This window comes from Cyanistes caeruleus, chromosome 1, assembly GCF_971803275.1.
Source record: "Cyanistes caeruleus chromosome 1, bCyaCae1.hap1.1, whole genome shotgun sequence".
Taxonomy (NCBI): Eukaryota; Metazoa; Chordata; class Aves; order Passeriformes; family Paridae; genus Cyanistes; species Cyanistes caeruleus.
In genome coordinates this window covers 88,982,261-89,006,034 of record NC_141701.1, presented here as the reverse complement: position 1 = coordinate 89,006,034, position 23,774 = coordinate 88,982,261, and the positions used below count along the sequence as shown (strand labels likewise).

The window sequence follows — 23,774 nt, the reverse complement described above, 5'->3', positions numbered from 1 at the left end:
ATTAAGGTGGGCTATGAGCGACAGTTTTGAAGGTAGCAACTGACTGTGGTTAGAAAAAAAAAGGTATTCTCATCTTTTCAACCATTTTGTAAAGGGTTAGGTCAAACAGATACTCCCACTAACATACAGAGAACTGTGTTGCTCCTGTGCTCCCTGCCCATGGTCCTGCATGCCTGTCTGTCCAGCTAAGGACTGGGAAGTCTTTCCATAGAATCCTCACCTGGAGTAGCAGGTGTTTGGGACACAAGCCCTTTCAAGCATAGTAACACTGGCAGATGCAAGTTTGTAGGAAGCAGTTAGTATGCTTGCAAATTCCTCTTTATATTTTTTATTAAGGAGTATTAATTGGAATGAGGTATTTTTAAATGGTAACAATGTTCTTGGAGAGTTTATTGGGCTGGATATAAAACACAGCAGCAACACTACCACAACTGCAAAGCCCAGTGGGCTGAAAACTTCCAAGTTTGAAAATACTGACAGGAGTCAACAGACAACCTTGCACAATTCTGAAGCCCTAAAAAGCCAATTGTGAAAACACGAGACCACAAGCCTTTGCCTTTTTCAAAGCAGCCATTTAAGATGCAGTTGACCATAAATCTGCAAGAAGGCTCTCTTATCCAAGGTTCTCTGGAATTTTGCTATTTACATGTTTATTTCAGTTGGTTACATATTAGTGGTGGCTATTGGGTTTTTCATCTGTTGCTTTGCTTTTTTACACACGCACACACACCCCCATTTAAAGTTACCTTACATACACACTCATGGCAACCCAAATAACAATTCTGAGATGCAAGGATTTAGAAAACACCAGAAAACTAATTAATAAGCCATATTCCTCTAAATGCTCATAAGAAAGCTTGGTTCTTAGAAAGTATAATTGTTCTTGGCCTCAAAAGACTGGTATTAGTTTCATCCCAAAGCCAACTGCCTGCTGTAATAGAAATACTTGAAAGAACACTGTTGAAATCTTACTTTTTGTTTCTCTTTTCACAGCTACCATTTTCTTCATGACCTTCCTAACACGCTGGAGTTCATGCTTCAGCAAATGTCAAATTCTGTAGCATTTCCTACTCCACGCTCAATTAGCAATAAAGAAGATACAGATGTAAAGGTGAGGCAGAATGAAAGACGTGCACTGTTTCCACTTCACTGTATTCTGAAAGAAATCTAAACTGGTTTATATATAGTTTTCAAGTCCCAGTTCACTGCTATGTTTTTTGTTTCCATAGGAATTCAATTTTTTTGACATTACCATTGACCATTCCTTTCCAGCTCAAGCCTGATATCTAACTGCAATTATAATGGTTTTCTATTCCATAAAAATACAATTTGTTGTTTTCTGAAATCAAAAGAGCAGAACTAAGCTCCTTTCTCCATTCTTTTACTTTCACCAACATTCTTGCAGGTATTTCTTTGCAATCCTGTTAGCTGGAATACCATTCTTACACCTTCCTCCTTCATGTTATTTTAACTCCCTTTCAGAGCATCTATTTTCACCATGGTCTATATCCAGATTCTCTTTGTATTATCCAAATTTTCTTTTCCCAGTATTTAGCATGCATATGCAAAAATCTATAAATACACATTCAGAGCTTTCAGTGCCAGCTACAATCAAGTTTAGTTTTCCGGACTTCCTTTTTAATTTCTTAAATCTCAACCAATTTTTTTTTTTTTCATTCTGAATGAAAGGTCTAAGCCAAATTTTAGAGGGAGTGTTTTATTTTATTTTTCATTAAGGTGTCAGCTGAGACCAGTTCAGTTTCCTGCTGGCTTACCAGTACCATTAAAGTCATCCATTAAGAAACTACATCACTTGTGAAGTTTGGAAATTTTTCAGGAGAAGGGTTCTGGAAAGCAAAGCAAGGAAAGCAGAAACAGGGAACTGTTTTTTTTTTTTGCTATCCTCATGAAAATCTAGACCTGCTTTTGGGCAAATAAAGAAGCTCATCTGCTGCTCACAGATGGCAAGTAGAGGCTTACAACATAGTTTCACCATGAGTTCAAGCAAGAGGCTCAAGGCAACCCCTGCCTCTGTGCTCTCACTGTCTGCCACTGCCACCGGGTCCAGCAAGCGTGTACAGCATCAGGGACCAACCAACCAACCCAGCCCAAAAAACCAACCCAGATGATGCTGGCATAACTCATTCTGGGTGCCACTACTTCTTCCACGGGGGGGCCAGCAAGTGAGAAGGGCAATGTGCATGGGGAACAAGCATCTGAGGTGGGCAGGAGGCAGGACCACTACACCTCCTCCTATTCCAGCAGCAATGGCTTAAACCAGTCTCAAAAGCAACTGGGAAATGACATTAAAGGTGTTCCTCTCTAGAGACCTTTCCCACCAGCGAGTATTCCCTCCTGGCTTCAGGGGCTTTCTCGGAAACAGCATGAAACTCTGACACATGATGATGAACACACACTGATGGGAGAGATTCCTTTCTCCAGAGCTCTGTGCCAGGTCCAGGCAGGGCACAACAGCACATGCTGCCCGGGTCACACAACAGAAACCTGTACTGCAGCTTGAGGTCTCAACATGTTAATGACTCACAGGAGAAGTTTGTGGTTTGATACGGTGGAATTTCTTGAGGTTTTAGTTTGGTATTTTAGAAGCTAGGCAGTAAGCTTTAAGAATACCTTTTAAATGTTAAGATTGTGAGGTGAAGCAGCAAGAAGTCGGAGGATGCCAAAAGCTAGGGTGTTTATGCAAACAAAGCCAGTGTGCAAACTGAGCTGTGCTCACTGCTTGGCTCTGTTTACTACCAGTTTCTGCATCATCTTTTCCGTTATTTAGCCACCGAGTGTCTGCTTCACAACACTAACAACTTCATCTTCTGAGTCATTAGAAGCTGATGTGGTACTGGTATCTTCAGTTTACAGCAGAAAACAGAGGCATAGAGAGACTAAGAGACAGAGAGAGATTAAAAGATATGACAGAAGTGTTGGCTGATTTTAGATTTTCAGCTTACATCACCTAGACCTTGATTATTTTTTTTTAATGTACCTTGCACTTTTGCAGTATTTTGCACCAAACTGTCACCATAGTGGAACAACTGTGGTTGCATAAATTCAGAACTTGTGTGTGGGTATCTCAAGCCAGGCAAAGTGCAGCACTCACAATTAGTGGGTGGCTGCAAAGGTTTGGTGTAACAGAATCTCTCAGTCTCAACACAAGCAATTCAGTGGTGGAGGCAGAAATTCAACACAGCTGTCTCAAGGCAACAGTGACCAGTGTTACCCACCCTACTGTTCCTTCCCCTCTTTACAATCCATTCTCAACAGGCTTTTGTCCATCAGCTGTAGCTACTGACACAAGACCCCAACCTGTACAGTGAATAGGTCTACACCCTGCTGAAAACACATGATCAAATTTAGGAACACGGCACAATGAGACAGGAGCAATAGAGGTAATTGGAAAAGGTGGCAAGCTGCAGCTTTAAACATAGCCTTTCTTACTCAGTGGAGTATGTGGGACAGTTTTTTGCATGTAGACATCATTTGCATTACAACAAAATTTAAGGTCTGCAGGTACATTGATATCTAATCTGCAAAATGCTGGACCATACACACCATAAGACACAGCCTAAAAATCTTACACCTTTAACCAGTAAAACAAAACAAGAAACATTACCCTTCCACATCCCAAATGAGAAACTCAAGATGCACAGGAAGAGAGTACTTCTGTGGTCAACAAGAGATCTGTCCATTCACTGCATTACAGGTGGATCTGCTGGTACTCCAGCTGCTGACAGACTAACAGACCCATGCATTCTCTCTACCTTCATGAGAGACGCTGAGTTCAGATTTGGTTTGTAGAACAAATGGTATGAAGCTATCTGATACACAGAAACAAAAACCACTGCCAAATAATGGGGTATTTCTGCAGTGAAGTCACCAAGTCAAAACTCTGACTTCTTGTTCCACCTGTGTCACACTCTTGCTCCAGAAAACTAGGCAAGACACATATGCAACATCTTTACAGATGCCCACAAGCAAGCCACAGAGTGTAGACCACCAGCACTCCTGATGTATGAATACTGTACCAACAGCCCCTAAATTAGAGCATCAGTTTTGAATCAGAAACAATACCTACCAAGACCCAAAAGTCAAATGTGCTTTTACTTCTTTTCCTTTTTACTTCTTTTGACTCAAGCAAGCACAAATTCTAAAAGCAAGCCTTGAGAAAGCTCAATATTTTTATTAAGCCATTTGATGAAAATCATGAAAAAAGCACAGTACACCAATCTATTCATAACTTACACAGACTACACAACCAACGCTAATAAGGAATATCAATCTGTCAGCTTTCAACATAGACAGACCTATTTCAGCGCTAAAAGCACATTACAATCTTAAAACAACACAAAGAGACTTTGCTAACTCACACTTGAGAAGCAGAAGATGCCCAGCTCTTCTGGATATTTTAAGGCCATAACATACACAGCTTTCCAGCAAACTTAAGCATGCTTTTCAGATTACTGCAAAGCTATCAATCTATTCAGCAAACTTACTCATATTATACTTGCATTTTCTTATCAAATGCAAAGTGCTAGAAGATTTGGAAGTGGTGTTGAACATTATGGGCCTGTCTGCCATTGTTTCCAAAGAGAAATACTTGATTGAGAAGGAAAAACAGAAACAACTTGTCTTCTGAAAAATAACAGAAAGCTTATCTAGAAAGAGACAAAATTCAAAATATTTGTTCCAGTTTTGTTTTGATGAATCACAGCACTGCGTTAAACAGTGTACACATAACAAAACTTTTAATTTTAAACTCTGCAATTGTGTACTTCTAAGTAAAAAAAAAATGAGTCGTTTTTCCTTCTATTTCCTCACAACCATCTGACAACAAACCAAACCTACTCAGCCCTGCTAAGAGCAGGATCCTCTAATGTAACTGTACTTCTGGGAATACATTACAGATTCCGTGAAATGATTTGTTACACGTGGATCAATTGGCCATGTAAATACAGGGTGCAGCCACATGCAAAAGAGACTTTTTGTTAGTTCTAGTGAGCTAAAACGGTAAAGAAAAATAAGAAAATGAGATTTCTGGGTGCCTGAGCAAGACAGGCATTCTCCTCTTTTGCAAATATTTTCCTCTTTTTTTTCTGAAGGAAGAATGGTGATGCTTTTGATTAGAAGCACAATACATACCCTTAATTTTAAAAGACTAAGACAACATCAGGAACACCTGCTTATGAACTCAGCTCCAGTCACATCACTGATGGACAACCTAGGCCAGGCTTTTCCCAGGCATACCTTTGGCCTCCACCTCTTAAACTACTGAACACTCTCCAGAACGTCCATGCATCCAATCCTTATCTCTCTTTGAGACCTGGAAAACTGTAATTTCTCTCAAATTTTAGTCATTCAACCCCAGTGCAGGGGCTGAAGTCCCCAAGAAGATCCACAAGTTATGATGTTGGTCAGGAGACTAAGCCTGACACTATGCATGACTCCTCTTACCAAAGCAGCCCACTGGTGATGGTAACATGTTTCAGGTGAGGGAGGGATTTGCAGTGAGAAGCAGGGAAGGCTGATGTGACAAAACAACCTCATGGAACAAGGGCAACACAGCACACGCCTTATTGCTACCTTCAGATTCAACATGCTCGTTCAGACACAAGCAGGCATCAAAGCCATGTCACTAATACATTCATGAAAACTAATTAGATCAGTTTTTATTTGCAAAATAATGTTTCCCATACCTCGTCTTACTTATATAGGTTTCTTTTCCTGCTGTAATATCAGGTCAGTGTAGAACTATATTGACTCATCTATAAGCAGACAGTGAAATCTTCAGAATATTAGGATCTTCACTGATCCTAACAATTTAGGGCCACTGCTTTTCTGCCAAAGGCTGTCAGATCTCACGGAATATACAAAATGAGCAAAATCAAGCCATGACACAAAACAAAGACAAAATCTTAAATTTAGCTCTCTATATTAAACAACATTACTTTATTTTCCTCATAGAATAAGGTTGCTTACAGTAAACACAGCCAATATTAAAACCTTCAAAACTTATTCCTACACTGCAGCAAACCTCAAATTAACTAATGGGAGTGTGTGGGGGGGATCTCTATGGTGGTTTTTCTCCTGTGTGTTTTTTTGGCAGGTGGGGAGAAGGATTGTATTGGGGTTTGTTTAAGGGAAAATACTTCAGGTTCTTGGATTTGGTTATTTATTCTCCAGGCTGTGATTTGGACTGCAAGTGCAACCCTTCTAACGCACAACAGCATAGAGAGTCTCAAGGGTGTCTCCAAAAAAGTTAAACATTGATGGGCTCTGAGCAAGTCTAGTTAAAGCTGTTGGCAATTTGATTGCTATGGGGCAACGAGAGGAGCTGGCAGCAGGGAAGGAGAAGCCAGGTAAGGCCATGGAGTGTTCTTTGTACAAAGTACAAAAGGTGACTATCAGGTTTAGACAACTTAAAAATAGCTTTTAACCTAAAAACCCATAAAAACACAGGTTACTTAATCTTACACCTTCATCTTTCAAATGTTACAGAACATACTTTTCCGTTTTCAAGTTTGCTGAGTTTCACCTTCGACTATATACATTTATGTTTTTTTGCACACTTAGTTGTCATCAATACTAATTACCATGGATTAAACCAAGTGCTAAACCACCCATTTTTAAAATTTTTAATTGTTAGTTAACAGTATCAATTTAAGATGTGTCTAACTTTGCATACGCAAAAATAAGCTGTCAGGAAACAGTTCCAAGTTCCAGCAAAAACTGAAGGTTCAAGCAAATATTTTCTGCAATGCTCTCAGAGACTGATAAGACGACTGAAGAAAGTGAAATCCAGTTTTCTTCATTATCTAAACTAGAAATGGAAATAAGTGTATAACTAATGAGAAGTAAACTGATTTTTCAAATCACTTCACCTTTAACAACCCATGACAGTAGCAATACATGCTCACAAGGTGTTGGAAGTTTGCAGCAGCCTATATAGTTTTGACAATCATTGAGCTGTTCCAATGTAATTTCTAACTATGGGCTTGCTGTATACTGCTATTTCCCTTCTCAACATTTAACCCATCTCTATTCATTCAAGAACTCCATTAGTTGTAAAAAAATAGGAACTGATGAAAACTGCTGTAACAAGGTTGATAAAAGCTAAATGACTGGAGAAATTATGCAAGGAAAAAAGGCAACTAATTTCTTACACAATTAAGAGTTTAATTAGATTATTTATTTAAGTGAATAGAGAGCTTTACAATAGATTTAACTCCTATTAAGTTTCAAACAATACAAGAGTAGATATCAGTCAGAGTACTAAAATTAGATCACTCTCATATTTGATCAGAAAACATAAGCTCAGTTATGTCAGCACCTTGGTAAGGAGCAATATTAAAAACTCAGCTCTGATTTATTATTTCACATACAGCAAGAAGGAGAAATATAAAATCCCTGATCTGCGAGAGAGGTTTATCCATCATACCAAAATGCGACTCAGCACTTCCTGAATAAAGACACTGCAAAAATGTCTTCTCCAGCAGAGACTGTTAGTGGTAGCAATGACAAGAGTCTGCAAACACGAGGTCTCAGATACAGCTGTATGCACGAGCCCTTGAGAGACTCACAACTGTAAACTAAGACACATGAGGATGTTTGCTGTGTTTTGACAAAAAAAAAGTTAAAAACAGAATCAAATACTGTTCCTGTCCCTAAAGCCTTATGTTGATATTTGTGGTTTTGTAATGGCTTTTTTTCCACTGAAGGGATGCTTCCATGCTGCAATTGTAAAATTAACCTGAAAAGAGCTGATGACAGCTACATGTAGGGGTGCAGGTGGAAGCATGTTCTCCCAAAAGTGGGTAAAAGGGTGGGGATGGAAGTGTGTTCTCCCTCAACATGGATGTCTGCTCGTCAAGTGACCTGCATTTTTCCTCTCATTTAATTCCTCTAGGGCCACTTTTACCAAGGCAGTAACAAATATCCATAGGATCAGATTCCTCACATTCATATGGGCTTGGTAAAGTGCAGTGGGATTTTGGTCAAGGAAATGCCAGGACATGTAAGCATGCCAGTTTGCAGAGCAGGTTTCTTGCCTGCTTGCCCCTTATAGCCAAGTTACCGTGGCTGTGCAAAGGCAGGAGAGCGAGGAGACCAAGGTCAAACCTAGCAATGCTAAAGGTAGCAGGGGTGACAGGTGATAGATAAATAGTGAGAAGCCATGCATGGGAGGAGATTTTTGATCCCCTCAAAACCAAGCCAAACTGACAACTATTAAAGAAAAACAACTACCGGCTGCATGTCAAGTTCTGCCACGTCACATCCATTTCCCACCTCCCCCTGTATTTCAACTGTAAATTCTCTGATAAGGAAACTGCTTCTTCCTTTGCATTTTCAAAGTTCATGCTGGCTATTGCTGTAAGCTGGAAAATATCAAGAAGGCTGTCAAGTACACAGACTGCAGGAATAAGGACATATTCCAGTTATTTCTCTGTGAAAACTAGAGCTGTCTCACAGAAAACTCCTAAAACTTGCTTACAAACTACTTTTGGAACAAAAACCAACTTCTTAAATACATATTCCTTTAACCTCATAATTGAAACTGCAACCGAGCTTCCCAAGAGTTTTTCCTTCTCAACTGAGAGCTACATACCTCTCAGATTTCTGGGATGTATCTGCTTTGTCCGAGGCATTTTCCTCTAATCTCATGCACCACTTTCTCCTCTCAGAAACAGAAAGTACAGCAAGCAGAGAGATGGCAGCTCCATAAACTTGTCAAAGGGCTCAGTTAATCCGTATGCTAAAAAAAACAGAGAGAGAAAGTTATGAGATGTAGGCATCAATAAGAAAAACAAAGATACCTATCTGATCCCTTTCATCCTCAAATGACTATGGAAATTAGCAAGAAATATCTCTGCACCTATGATTTGAGAAGGAAACTTTCCTGTCTGACAGCCCAGGAGCCACCTTGGCAGTCACATTCTGACCACCAGAGTTACACGGCTGGGACCAAAGTCTCTTCTCACAGGGGGCTTGACTCCATCCACTCTCACACAGTCAGAGAAGATTTCCTTGCCGGCTCGACCCAGGTTTCCCACAGCAGTCTCAGACCTCTGGTCCCTTTAGGTAATTTTTTCATGGTGCAACAACAGAGTAACAGCCCAAGTTGGTGCCTCAGAGGAGGGCTCCTCGAGGACCCCTCGGGCTTTTACACCCTCCCAGTCTTATGCGTGCCATAACCTGGGGTCTTCCAGCTGAGTCCTGGGTTCCTGCTGTGTCCCTGTGCCCTGGCAGGGCCACAGATCCAGGTGCCCTTTGTTGTGCAAAGGGTCGGCACCGCTTCCCGGCCTCTTGCCCCGGGCTCCCGCCAGCCAGAGCCCAACCTGCAGCTCCCACTGCGGCTGCACAACCTGCACTGCATGGATTCCCCAACAGCTTTTGTGGAGAAAAGTCTTCCACGTGAGGCTGAAACTCCTTGTAAGATTACTCAGGAAGCATGAGAAAACTAAAACACTTTTCCACATTTGTCAGCTGTTTTCCAGCCAGAAAACATCTTCCAACAACGCCTTGTCTCATGCAAATAAATCCAAAAAATTAAACAAAATTTGGCAACAGGATTTCAGATACAGATCTTTAGCTTCGGGTGGGGGAAGTACGGAGGGGAAGGCAAACTCACAAAGCATCATCCTATTTGTAAACGTTACCTACAGAATCCTTACTTGGAACACGTAAGTTTGGAAGAATTTCACGTGGGATATTTCTGCCTAAATATAAGTGTACAGCAGAGGATCACACTAGCTCTTGACCTACCTGTACTTTCTTACATTCAAACTTTCTTAGGAATTGTTAACAGGTCAGTAAGCGTTCTGTTCAGTTTCTGACACAGTATGAGAAATCTCCCAAAGACCTATGGAAAACTACTTACGCACAAGAACTTAAAGAAAAAGATGACTGGCGTAATTACGCTCTTCCATCTAAAGAAAATTAAAAACTAACAGATTTCTGCTTCTTTTGATAGTAATACTACTTCATGTTAACAGATTTTTTTTTTAGTAAGCACTAAGGAGATTTTTTTTTTTAAAACTGTATGAACTTTGGAATGGTCTCTGATATAGGGAAATTGATTGAAAGGACAGCTACTCGAAGGAGGAAGGATGTCGAATTTTTAACATTTGTTGTAAGTATTAATTTAGAGTCATTTATATTGTTTTTCAAGGCAACAATGTTTTTGTGAAAATTTAATTCAAGCCAAATTAAAATAGACAATTTGCAACCACCCCTTCAGTCTACATACTGTTAAGGAATATAATCATTAATTTTTAATGTTTCTTTTGTCTGTTGCTGCATAAAAAGACCCAAACAAGAGAAAAAAAAAACCTACTGCAACTGACACAAAGGAAAGCTGGAAAATGTTATTCTAACTAAATGGTTCTTCGCTAGGGTATTATGAACGTTGAAGGAAAAAGACGGAAAAAAATCTGAAACAGAGCACAGTGCCTGTCAAGCTGTTAACTCATAGCACTTTATCTACAAGCGTAACAGAAATATTTAGAAATTAAATAAAACCTTATGCTAACAGGTCCACTTTGCGGGTCTTAGGCACGAACTGGAAAAGGAGAAAAGTGGCTGGATGGCTTGAAGCGACCAGCAGCCCCTGAGCCCCAGTGCCCCTTTCCTCTGGCTGGACTGGGAAAGTCCCTGGGGCTGGGCTGAGGTTTTTGAAGACGCTAATAAACACCGTCACTTCTTAACACAAGTTATTTGGAGCGAGACTTTGAAATCCCCCGTGGTCTCGGTAAATCGGGAGCCCTTCCCGACGTTTCCCTGCAGCACAAATGACATCCTACTGACGCTTTAATGCCACCAAGCTTCCCCGCTCGCCAGCAGGACCCTCTCCTCCGGGGAAGAGATGGCCGTGAGAGCCACGGCGGAAACACCGGGCAGGACCCACGCCAAAAGTCATTCCCTCTCTCTCTTTAACAAGAAGGAAAAAAAAAAAAAAAAAAGGGGGGGAGGGAGGGAGAAACGGGCCTTTGCGATCTCAGCGGTCACATCACCCCGTATCCACCCAAAAATGGGGGAGCGGGGCGGGAGGCAGCCCGGCCCGGGGAGCCGCCGGTATGTGCGAGCGGGACTGCGAGGGGAAGGGAAGGGGAAGGGAGGGAGGCAGGCAAAAAAATCCATGAATGAATAAAGAGGGAGGAGCCTGGGAAAACCCCTCTGCAACGCCGCACCGAACAAAGCGCTGCACACATGCCGCGGGGGGGTGGGGGGGGAAGTGGGGGAGAGGGACGGGGGGCGGCCGCGGCCCGGCACCCAGCGGGGACGGCGGCGGCGCCGAGAGGAGCCGGGCCGGGGCTCCGCGCCTACCAGTGCCCCCGAAAGCCCGGCTGCAGACCCGGGGCGGAGGTGGGGGGCGCCCGGACAAACCCACCCGGAGCCGGGGCGCAGCGCGGGGCGGGCGCAGCCGGAGCGCGGAGTCCCCGCGCGTCCCGGAGGGGCCGCGTTGGAGCGCGGGGGGTTGAGGGGGCGGGGGGGGGGGGGATCGGGGCCTGCGGTCCTCCCCGTCCCTGCCCGCCCGTTCCCCCCCGCCGCCGGCGGAGGACACATTGTGTTGTGGCTGCCGCAGCTCCACGCCGAGGGGGGCGGCCGTCCCGCCCCGCAGCCCCGTCCCCGCAGCGCCTCCCGAGCCCCCTCCCGCCCCCCGCGGGGCCCGCTGCAAACCTGGCGGAGGGGCCGGCGCGGCGGCGGCGGCTGATGGCGGCGGCGGCAGCGGCGGGGAGCGCGGCGACCCCTGCGCGGCGGCGGCGGCGGCGGCGGGAGGGAGAGGGAGGGAGGGAGGGGGAAAGAGCGGGGGGAGAGGGGGGGCCGGGAGCCTCCTTCACTTGACAACCTCAAACACAAACATGACCCAGCGCCGCCGCCACAGCCGCCACCGCGCCCGCACACACACGCACACACAGAGCCCGGCAGCGGCACCCACCCCTCCTCCATGCACCGTCCCCCCGGGCCGGCCAAGGCGCCGCCCCCCGGCACGGCCCCGCTCCGCAGCCCCCCGGCCCCCGGCCGCGCCCGCCCCCCGCGGCAGCAGACCCCTCCTCCGGGAGCCCCATCCCCCACGTCCCACTCGGGAGCCCCCATCGCGGCCCTGCCCCTCGGCCGTGGGGCGGTGGACGGGGGGGGGGGGACACAATGTGGGGGAACGGGGGGCGGGGGAGTGGGAGCCTCCCCTGGCAGGCGGGAGAGGCGGGGCGGGCCCGGCGGGGGAGGGAGGGAGGGAGGGAGGACGGGCGGGCTCGGCGCATCCGCCGGGGTCCCCTCGGGGAGAGCCGCGCTCCCCGCCGGGCCCGCCCCGCCCCGCCCCTCCCCCCGGCGCCCCGGTCACCGTCGGGGGGAGCGCGGGGGGCGGGGGGTGTTTTACCTTCTCTCACTTTCTATTGCAGGAAGCGCGGCCGGAGCAGTGACGTCACCGGGTCTCCCGGTCCCGCCCCCTCCCCGGGTCGGGGGAGGGGTCACCGAGGGGGTTTCCTCGCGGCCCGGTGGGGGAGGCCCGGCCGGGGGGCCGCTGCAGCCCCGCCGCCTCCTCCTCCTTCTCCTCCTCTTCTTTCTCCTCCCGCTCCTTCTCACCGCGGGGGACGCCCCCGGGCGCTGCCGCCCCGGCCCCTGCCCCTGCCCCGAGGCAAGGGGGGCAGCTCGCCGCCGCGGCTCCCGGGGGTCTCCTCAAGGGGGGGTCCCCGCCGGGCACGGCACGAGGCAGCGCCTCCCCCCGACGGCCGAAGCCGCCGCCGCCGCCGCTCGGGGCGCTGCGCGGTGCGCGTCGCGCTCCCCCCTGGCAGGGCCCGGCCCCCGGGGCACCGGCACGGCCGGGCGCGCACACACACACACACACACACACACACACACACACGCACACGGACGGACACGCAGGGAGACGGGGCTGAAGCGGAGATCCCGGAGGTTCCTCCCCGCCGCCCGCCCGGACGGGCTTCCCCGCGCCCCCGCCCGCCCGGCCCGCCGCGCCCCGGCGCCGCCGGGGAAACTCACCGCCACAGCGCGCATCCCGCCGCGGCTACAACTTTCCATCCCGGGCGGCAGCCGGCGGCGGCAGCGAGCCCCTCCGCCGCTGGAAGTGGGCGGGGGAGGAAATACGAGGAGGAGGCGCGTCGTGCTCTCCGCCGCGGCGCCCCTTTTTTGGCCCGGGATGCGGGTTTTGCCGGTGGGGGCTGTGCCGCCGCGGTTGGTTTCCTGCATCAGCTGCGGAGGTGTGTGTGCACAGCCCACACGTGTCTCTGTGTGTGTGTGTGTGTGTGTGTGTGTGCGCCGGGTCACCCTGCCCGGCCAAGGGCTGCCCTCACTTCTCCCCCGCCGCGGGCAAGGCAGCGCTGCGCCGCCCTCCAGAAGGCGAGGGGACCCGGGCTGGGCTTTGGGCACTGAGGAGGGGGATTTGGCGTTTCTTTTTTTTTTTTTCTTTTCCTTTTTCTTTTTTTTTTTCTTTCTGCACCCAAATTCCCCGACAAAGCAGCATTGGCAGCTTTTCATTGCCACTCGGGTTTTCCATCGGGTTTTCTTTTGAAGCCAGCACGTGATGTCTTTAGCAAATAAACCAAATTAAATATTTCTTGCATCACCCTCGTGTTCTCCCTCCTCCCGTGCCTGCACTCCCCTGGCAGCCTGTGTGCTCAGCTGTGAGAACCTTGGCCCTGCTACATCCTTCCCTTTGGAGTTCAGTGTCCAGACCAGATCCTGCCTTAAGCGAACAGGACCGCCATTCTCAGAGTTTTCAAGGTTTTTACAGGTCCTTCTTTCAACCTACGTTTAATCATTCGTGTAAGACAGATGAGTATTTTAATCCCCATTTCACAGGGGACAAACCAAGGCAGGAAGATGCAGAGTAGCTCACTGCATAGCTGTGGACTGACATGACACCACTTCTGCCTGAGTTTTTGGCCACAGGCGCTGTCTCTGGGCTATTTCTCGTCTTAAATTCACTTGAATTATATTCTGAGAACACTTACAGCTTACAATGGTGGCAGGTTCTCTGCTGTGGGTAACCTGTCCTACGTCCTGCCCAGAGGCAACACGGGAGGCAAAAATAAGTGAAATCCCTGGCTAGTCTGCAACTGGTGGTTAGGGCAAAAGACAGAATTCATAGCTGAACTGGAGATTCATGGAAAAATCAGACCCTCAGGAGAAATGCGTTCTGCTACTTCTATTGGACAAGAAAACAATGATTCTTTATTGTTAAAAGACAATGCTTGTCTTCCCCCTTGTCTGCCCCCCTACCCCCTTGTTCTTCCTTTGTCTGGCTTTTAGACTTGGGGCTCTGACTTGCTAATGAACAAAATTGCTGTTACCCTAAACACATCAGCATGAATATGATCCTGGTGCCATAAACTTAAATTAGTGTACCGAGTCTGACCAGTCACAAAACCAAGACCAAGCGACCTCAGAAACTAGGTCTGAACCTCTACTTGCTCTACTTGTTCTGCTCAGCTGTCCCTTAAACTCTGTCCTGCAGGCCTCTGGGACACATAGCATCTCGCTCCTTCTTTGCTACTCATTGTCTGAAAGCCTCAGATTGTGATCACCAGAGTCATCAGGGACAAAGCGTCAGATACTGACTCTTCCTCATAAGATGCCTTAGGAAAAAGGAGCCATCCCAGCTGCTGCTGGCTCCAAAGGGAGTTCTAGGTTACTCATCTCTTCACAAGGACCTGAATAAGTTCGAAATAGATGCTCCAGCTTGCAAGCTGAAATAAGACCATAGAAAACCCCCTCCAGCCAGCGGGAAAGTTACTGCTACCAGAAGTAGTCAAACTGCCTCCCACCCATGAGTTTGAAAATCCAGCCCTCTCATCACACCGATGTGTGATGTGTGCACAGGAATATAATAGGTGCCCTTCCTCTGCAAACAAGCACAACTGTCTTAACAAGACTCAATGAAGCGTCAAAGAGGAGTCAGGTCCCCAGGGATGCGTATCAGATGGTGGCAGCTGATCCACCCTCGAACATAAAACCAGTCATCTCAAAGTCAGGTTGGGTCAGAGGGCAAAACGAAGAACTGAAAGTCTGGCCCCTTGGGGTTATTTCCACGGCCATCTGAAAAAGCAGCCGAAGAGGCAGCTGTGAGCTGGGGACTCTCCTCAGCCTGCTCCCCTCGAGCAAGCAGAACTAAGGACTGAAGAGCTGCCTTGAGCCCAGTTTAGTGTCGTTCCAGCAGGCTGCCCCTGGCCAGGTAAAAAATGCAATCCTAAAGGCTTTGAAAAGGCAGCATACCAAGCTGTTTATCCGGGGCAGATCATTTCATCTTTTTCTTTCTGTTTTTCCATCAGTAAAAAGGAAGTGCATACCCACTCAGTAAAGTACTTAGGGAAAAGTACTGTGGATGATTGCTAGTAGGAGGCACAGAGTAATCTTCTCAAACCTGCAAATGAGGGAAATTCTTTAAAACTTTTCAGTGAGATCTGAAATGCCACATCAATATGCACATAGGAAAAAAAGCACAACAACACCTTCACTGCAGAATTTAGATACTTTTAAAATTTCACCTAAAAGGAGTCCTACAGGATATAGATCGTCTTTAAATGACTGTGTGTATAGCTGAACAGGGAAGATTACTGAGGTTTTCTTCTCTGTAAAATTTCATTGTATTTTCAGGAGGATACCTATTTTTAAACATCCTCTAGTTTTACTTTTGAAACCTCGCTCAGAAACTGGTTTTCTGTAATGGCTCACAGGTATTTTATGTATAAATATATACACATACACACATTAAGCTCTCAAGAAGCCACGATACATTAGGTAGTCTTGAATAATTCATTGTTAAGCACCCCATGATAAATCTCTGGTTGAACAGTGTGTGATTTTGCTAGAATTCTTGGAATAAATTGAATGTGAAGCACTGTGGTAAATTTAACTATGCTGAGCATCAAATGTGAAAACTTTACATTGTACATTACATCCTGACATGCAACTGAAAATCATTATTATTAAGGCTTCGGGGAATTTTTGAGGGAACTTCTGAAGTTCTGAAAAGAAAAAGAACAAGCCTGAGTGCTGTTCTCTATAGAAGTTGAGATTTTCTCAGAGAAGGGAAATTCCATAAGTAGTCTGTATTTTATTAACATAAAGGTTTCACTAAAAGAACTGCTGCCTATTAGCTTATGCTCTGAGGCTTCTCTTTGAGCACTACTCACATAAAAGTCAGAGGATCTTGGCTTACCTGGTACCAGTGGGTGCTTAGAACTTTCCTAGGGCTTGCCACTCCTGCAGCAGGGCTGGAGAGATAGGGCAGCAACGACTGATGTGAGGGGAGGTCATTTACCCCTTTTCTGTAGCAGTAGCTGTCATCCCAGATACTCACAACTCTTCCTTGTCAGCAGCAGCCACACACTTTCCTGCAGGCAGGCAAGGGCAACAGCAGGGACCTGGCCATGCACTGCTCCTCCCAGCCTGCAGCTCCAAACAAGAAGCTGGTCTTTGTTGGGACATTTTGCATGGCAATATCCTTCATCCCCACCCTTCTCAGGGTGCCCTGAAGGTAGGGGCTGCTTTTCATTATCCCATAAGTTGGCTCAGTTCTTTCTGATTTGGAGAAACTGTCATTAAATAATGCAAACTGTTCATGAAGAATTTTGGCACAACCTTCTTTTTTATTTATGTGTGTACACTGCAGCTCTGTGTGGTGGTACCTGGTATGAGCTCCTGTGGGCAAGAAGAGGTACAAATCTGTCCAGCTTTGGGTTAATCATGTGATACAGGGCACAGTTCACTGACAGAGCTTCACCTTTTTTTCCAGGTATTATTAACCAAACATTTCAATGAACTTCAACATCACTGATACCGTATCTACTTTATACATCATGTTCATCTTAATGATATCAGACCGTCTCAGACAGCAGTACCTACATTTAAGAGGCCATGCTAAAATCTCTTTGGTGAGTTTTTGTCCTTCTCTCTCTTTGGAAGAGTCACAACTGCTGGGGTGCTTCCCCAAGGGTAATCACAGGACAGCCCATGGAGGCAGGGGAAGAAATTCTACTTCAACCCTACTTTAACCACCACCACCACAGCCCAACATCAGCCTTCTTCCCTCCCAGCGCATGAGGCCTCATGTGGCTGGTCACAGGACAGAGATCAGACAAGAGGCCAGCCACAGAGCAAAGCAACCAATAAAAGAATTACCTGCTAACAGAGTCCCTGTGAGGTGTCCTTCAGTACTGCAAGCCCTGGTGAGACTAGTGCTGAGCCCACACCTCATGCAGCATCCTCCCCGCAGAGACACCTGATGAGGCCAAGAGACAGGGAGTCACCCTCAGCATTTTCCAGGCTGGCCCGTGTTTGGCCAAACCATTTGTGACAGCATGCCAAAGTCTAAGGAGAAAAACAAAAAATGGTTAAAATTGTACTGGTTAAACCACTGTTGCCTTATTGTCCAAGAGGAAGCCCCAGTGGCGGGCAGATGGTGTGGCCTTGCTGCTTCTGACCTGCCCTTAGCAGGATAAGGAGCAGGCTGGACCACTGGCATCCTATGAATGCCTTGTCCTCAGCACACCACACATCCAGCAGGGTTTTGTGGGATGTGACATTAAGCACTTTTGTGAAGGGAGATAATTGCCACACAGAATTAAGAGAGCTGGAATGGAGGATTTGTGAGAAGGCAAAGGCTCCTCTGAAGTGCATGGTATGATACCATTTGGGTTATATTAAAGGACTGAGCCAGCAAAGGCTCCCCACCTCCTCCCAGAGATGGAGCTCACCCAAGGCCCTGAGCAGAGTCTTGTGTCCAAACACGAGGCAAGTTTGAGCTTGGGCCGGTGCTCTGAAGTTAGTGTAGATGTACCCATGAAAAGCAAGTCCCAGAGCTTTTGGCTTTCCACTGAAAATTGCTTCTCTCTTTTCAGAAAGAGCTGCTTCTCTGTAGGTCAGCAGACTCTGCACACTCACAGCCCTTTTACTCCCTTCCACCCTGGTACTTTTACTTCTGAGTTAGACAGGTTTCTGAACTTTTTCATGAAGTTGCTCATATTTTCCACTGCATCTCCTTTTTACCTCACCCCACCAGTTCACTCTGATCTTTCTTTCTCAGTAGCTCTAGGTTCTGAACTGTTCATTTAAATACAGTGTGGTTTGCCAGCATTTTTCCCTAAGCCTTTTATATTATCAGTTAAAGAAACAGGAGACACATGAGGCACTTAACACAAGTGCACCTTGCCAAGATGCCTTCAGTGGTATGCTTTTTCTTTAGGTTCAACCACAAACATTTTAACATATCTGAATGATAAAAAAGCATTCCAACCCATGCTTTCTTCCCCAAGTATTTTTGCCATTCAGTGGCCCTCTAGTATTGTTTGTCACAGACATGTGTGGGAGAGGTCTTTTAAATGTCACTTTTTGAGCACGTTAAGTTAGCTTAGCAGCTCAAAGGTTGCAGGGTTAAAAGGAAATAAGCAAAACATAGTTATTTTCTGTGGAAAGGTTTTCACCTGCCTCCTTACAGGTACAGGTATAACTAGAAGAAATCCACAAAGGGGAAAATAATCCCCATTCTATGGAAAATTCTCAAATATGTTAAAATTTATTTGATTACTGGAATCAATTGGATTGAATCCTACTGCTGGATTGTAGGCATATTGCAGATCACTAGGCACAGCTCAACAACAAAGCTTCAAGTTCCTCTAGCCTTTATTCCTCAGAACTATGAAATGGCATTCAAATAGTACAGAGAATATTTGCCGTGGTGTATCACAAACCACAGAGCTCACCTTTCTTAAGCCATGCTCTATCATTTAAAGATGTTCAGTCATCCTTAAATCCAAATGGCTACAACAATAATTAAACATATGGTTTTGCTTTGAATTATCGTGGTTCTATGTAATTTCCCTGTTTATGGGGTCTCCTGAAAAATCATTTTCTCTGGTTGTCGCCAGTGGTTTTATAAATCTTATTAGTCTAAGGCTAACAAGGTCAAACTCCGATGTTGAGGAGTGTAGAAAAATTTTAAATACACACTGTCGGAAACAAATGCAAGTTGAAGACACAGCACTTGCAGCCTTGCTGCTGTCCCAAAATTTCACAAGGCCTACACTGTAACAGCCATGGATCTCATTTTCCAAAAATCCTATCACAGCAGTATGACTGCATCCCTTACCCATTTTCACACATTGATAAACAATTACCCATGTAGAGTACAAGACAGAGGAAAGACAGACGAAGGAGAACTACAGCGATACGAATAAGAAGCATGGGACAAGGCTGGCTTCTCACAGCAGTAGGAGAGAAATAATTTGGGTTTGGTTTTTCATGGATCAGCCAATGGCTGCTGCAGCATCCAGCCTTGTTTCCCCCTGATCCAAGCTGTTGCTCCAGTCTGGCTTGGCAGCATCCACACGGACTTCTTCAGCTCCAGCTGCACATTGTGCCCCTTCCAGAGAGTTGTGCCATGGCTTTGTCACTTTCCAGTTGAAGCTCCTTTTCATCAAAAAGGAGTAAGACATTTCACAACTGACTCTATTTTCCGTTTAAACACTTGAAAGGCAACATCAAAACATGTTCTAGGGTGCAGCAGCAGGTCTCAAAGCTGTCTGTTGGCTTAAGAAGTGGTACAACAGAAACAGCACACTATTTCCTTCAGAAGTGAATCATTCCCCAGCCCTGTCTTTACAGCAAGTGTTAAGGCCTTTTTAAAGTCACAAAAATATGTATTAATTAAAAATATTTACGTATTATTTGGACCAAACTGTGGAACAGCCATTCTGATGAATTAAATGTCTGTACATTTGTGGAAAGTAGAATCTGACACTGATGCACTGTTAAACTTGCAGATAAGCTCATGGAAACACATGAAAAAGCAGAATACACTGAATCTTCCACTGGCTTAAATTGCCAAAGGCCCTTCAAAATGCTTAGATTATATTATGGACATAAAAATGCTACAGGAGGAGCAGCCAGTCAACCTATAAAACCCAAAAACTCTGTGCACTCACTTCTTAAAAATACTGGGTTTGTCTGCTTGACCAGAAGAAATCCATCATGGAGGCCAGGCCAGCTGAGATAAAGAGAACCAAGCCACACGAGGCAGATGCTGGACACAGATAGGAGACAAGCCTGTGAAGAACAGCTCAGCTCCCCAAAGGCTTCAGGCACTAGAGTGCAGTGAGGGGGAAGAGTACATAGCACAGCTGTGAATCCCTCTATGGAGAGGCATTTCATTTGTGGAGTAATTTTTCCTGTGCCTATCTTCAGGAAAGAATTTGTGTGTCTGTTAAGTCCCACTAATGCACTCTCAGAAAACCAGAGCATGTGCATAAGGGGTTCTTGTATCAAGTTTTACAGGCATCATTTGAGCATGTGAGTTATCCCCTTGGCTTAGTGGGACCATGCATTCCTGGAGTCCCTGATGATCTTACTGTAGCCTCCACAGTAAACTCCAAATGAAAAAGGAAAGTGAATATTACTAAATCAAGAAAGTTCATAATTGAAACATTACTTAACACCTCCTCCCCCATCTAAGGCTCGATTTTGGGGTATCTGATCCTGTGAACTGCTTGCACAATGAGGCACCGAGGTCAGCGGGGCTAACAAACCACAGGTTGTGCTTTCTGTTGAGTCAGAGGCTTTGCTGGCAAACATTCAGAGCCAATTCTGCAATGTTCCATCATGCATATCCTTATTATCAAGGCAGTAGTGCCATTCTGATGTAATGTTTTAGAGCTCTTTCTCTGGTAAAAAAAACACGCATTACTTTTTGTTGTCTCTTAAACAGAAATACACAAAGCTGTAAAAACACTTCTAATTATGTTTAAAAACCAATCACATTAAAACCAAAGCTGATGCCAAGAACATATTATTCACACAAACTAAGAGATGCAGAAACACTTCACTGCTATGGACTGCAGAATAAAGTAAGCAGGATAATGGCTTATGGAGGCCAAACTCATGGAACCTACCTTTTCATCTCCCCTTTTTGACCCAGAGGCTGCAAATAAACTTTCTTTTTAATATACCCTTCCCACTTACACTTTCTTTTTAACTACTTCATTCCCTACTCCCATTCCCAGGACCTGTCTTCCTGCTGTGTTTTGTCTCTTTATCCAGTGTTTCTCCACATTACTTCTCTCCCAGTTTCAAAGCACCTTCTCCCTACCCAGGCTGCATGAGGAGACACTGTGTTCCATCTTATTTTTCCCAGTCTGGATGTATCTCGAGAAGTTGCAGGTTAGGAAAGGAAAGATTGAAACTTTCTCCACTCATTTCTCTGTCATCTTCCCTCTGGGCTGACCATTTGGTGGATACCTCTTAAGCAGCTCCCAGTGGAAGCACAGAGAAGACATGGCAATACAAATAGCTTCTTCTTGTTTTCAAATCTGGGACCTGCTGCCCAGTCGTGTTGCTACCGAAGCCAAAAACATTCCTTGATATTGTGGAGCTGGTTGGATGCAGCGACAAAAAGTGATCAAAAGGTGATTCTGGAAGCTTACTGCAGAATCCCAGTCCCCTTGACCTATAAAACACAAGTGGATCAGTCTGACTGATAAGAAGTACCGAGTATGACCTAAACACTGAGCTCTGGAAACACATGAGGCACGTCAGTGCACATTTCTTACCTAAACAAGCAAGGCTTTTCAGTGAAGTGAAACACTGAATAGAGGATTATCTATATTTGTGGGCAAAGTCCTCTAGCTAAATCTGAACCACAGATCTTCACATCTGAAAATAAAACTATTATCTATATTTTTCTCCTGTGGTGCAGATAATATAGCAATGATGCCAGAGACTTCTATTCCTTATCGCTGCCTTCTGCTGCTACTTTCCCTGCTTTTCCAGGGGAAAAGCAGTTAACTACAGCTCCTTCTTCCTTAGGCAAAGAGATGACTTCAGTTACAGCACTTCTGTAGAGTAGGTAGGAGCCACCACCTTCTGTCACTGTGATAGCACAGTACCTCACCTCTGTGCACTCACACACACACACACTTGAAGAAAGCAGAAGAGAGAACAGCAAAAGCAGGTCTTTTCTTCAAGGGATGGCAAGCCAGGAACTGAGGTGACCCCATAGCCTGCCCTGCAGCCTCAAGTTAGCCAAGCAGGATGGGCTTAGAGAGAGCAACCAAGAGTCCAGACCGTAAGGCAAAAGCATGCTGACAGGGCGGATCCAAGATTAAACCAGAAAGGCAGAACCAGGAGGCCACTTCATAAGTCAGGTCCAATGATGTCCAAGTAGGGTCATGATGATAAGACAGTGCCCAATTTAGGCTGGGCAGCTAGTGCAGACAATGAGATCCAAAAAAAGGTCTCCACAGCAAGTCCTAGCCAGGCTGAGCTGAAGACCAAAATACCCCCCAACAGCTCAAGAAGATGCTGACAGTCCTCAGGTGAACTAAAACAGGGCTCTGCTCCCTTCTAAGGTTCTTGGGTGGAGGTCCCAGATGGGGCTGGCCAGGTTTATTGAGAAATATTAAGTGTTCTCAGGAGCCTGATGGAGAGAATGAGCGAAAGAAACTGCAAAATATACACACACACACACACATATATATATATATATACACAAACAACCTATTTGTCACTTTACTAATTCTCTGTTTCTTAAGCCCCCCTCTCAATTTCCAAATATCTGGCTTATGATTTTAGAACCTCTAAGGCTTGGAATAGACCTTAACTCTAAAAATCTGTATGATGTCACATAGCACGCAAAATACTAAGAAGTTAAAGAAAGACAGCTGTAATAAAGGGATTACAAGTACTTTTAGGCAAAAGTTTCAAGCTGCAAATAATATGGGCTGCATTCCAACTTGCATCCAGGCTACTTTAAAATTTATTTAAGAACTTTCTAGTTTCTTTCTAGTGTCTACAAATCATTATAAATCTGGAAAGAATTGTTCTGCACTTTCAACATCCTTCCACATCCTTTTTTAAATTTTTTATTCTTTTATTTGCATTACTGCATTGTATTTCTACTACTACCTGTTATGCTCACTTTTAGACTATTTTCCCCATATTGATTCTCCCTTTGATCTTTCCATTCCACAAGGATAACTTTTCCAAGATGCTCTCTATTTTTTATGGCCTTTAATGGCACCTGTACTCCTTCCTAAGTTAGAAATAAACTGTAAAATTAGTGCTGTTTGCCTTCTCCTTGCTCTCTAATAGTTACTAGTGAGTATCTGGCACATCAGTCAGGTTGTTCCAAGCAGTGTGCAGACAGACTTGAATGCAAACACACACAGGGCTGGGCTTGCAAGCGCTGGATTTCTTGGAACAAGATTATATTCTAATTATCCTGCAGTAAGACATTTCAGGGCTGTTGGAAAAAAGTATACAAAATACGAAACAATGACTCTTATTAATAACTTACTTTACCTCATGTCTCAGCTTAATTTGGTTTTCTCTGTGTTTACAGTCTGATTTTATGTGATAATTATTACTGGCCAAATTATCTGAAACAATTTTTAAAACATTAAGTTTTGCAAATGTTCCCGTACAAATGCAAATCCCTTAATAGAGTTCAGTTATTATATTTATTCTTCCTTCTTCATTGCAAGTTTGTATAATTAGTTTTTAATTTAGTTTCTGTTGGAATCTTTTAATATTTAAAAGCCTGTCCATGTGCTACCATTACCTCAAATGGACCAGGCTGAAGTCAGATGGATTTCCAGGCTGTGGGTAAATGTCTGCTACTCACATTACATTTTCAGCTGTGATTGTGTGTCGGAGTCCCACCTGAAGTTCACAGCTCCTTCTTTGCCAGCAGAAGGGGTTGTGTGGACACACCCTGAGCTGCTCTACTGCACATGGGCTAGTTCAGACTGCCTTCTTCA

At 45.3% G+C, this 23,774-nt stretch overlaps 3 protein-coding genes across 12 annotated transcripts in view; 1 reads left to right on the top strand and 2 right to left on the bottom strand.

The window, feature by feature from the left end:
• HIVEP1 (HIVEP zinc finger 1) overlaps positions 1–13,357 on the bottom strand; it is a 127,869-nt gene extending 114,512 nt beyond the window's left edge. For 2 of the 5 annotated variants that reach the window (XR_015290453.1, XM_086902014.1), the window contains exons 1-2: positions 13,006–13,357; positions 8,615–8,761 (exon numbers count right to left, since the gene is read on the bottom strand). Coding sequence is in view for 3 of the 5 variants with exons in the window: in XM_086902014.1 (XP_086758140.1) it covers positions 8,615–8,654 (40 nt within the window). In the remaining 2 variants the exon portion in view is untranslated. Of the gene's footprint in view, positions 1–8,614; positions 8,762–11,685; positions 11,983–12,382; positions 12,472–13,005 lie in introns of those variants that run through there. The other 3 variants (XM_086902036.1, XM_086902025.1, XM_086902058.1) reach the window with 3 other exon arrangements.
• LOC147655721 (uncharacterized) lies at positions 10,871–13,588 on the top strand. Its single transcript, XM_086898420.1, has 3 exons — positions 10,871–10,919; positions 11,205–11,370; positions 12,405–13,588. The coding sequence occupies exons 1-3, from the start codon at positions 10,871–10,873 to the stop codon at positions 13,393–13,395; spliced, it is 1,206 nt and encodes a 401-aa protein (XP_086754546.1). The 3' UTR covers positions 13,396–13,588.
• A 571-nt stretch (positions 13,589–14,159) lies between these two features.
• LOC111923796 (uncharacterized) overlaps positions 14,160–23,774 on the bottom strand; it is a 108,286-nt gene continuing 98,671 nt past the window's right edge. The window contains exons 11-13 of one of the 6 annotated variants that reach the window (XM_086902158.1): positions 17,146–17,245; positions 16,184–16,665; positions 14,160–15,385 (exon numbers count right to left, since the gene is read on the bottom strand). The gene's annotated coding sequence lies outside the window, so the exon portion shown is untranslated. Of the gene's footprint in view, positions 17,335–23,774 lie in introns of all 6 variants that reach the window. The other 5 variants (XM_086902147.1, XM_086902116.1, XM_086902125.1 and 2 more) reach the window with 5 other exon arrangements.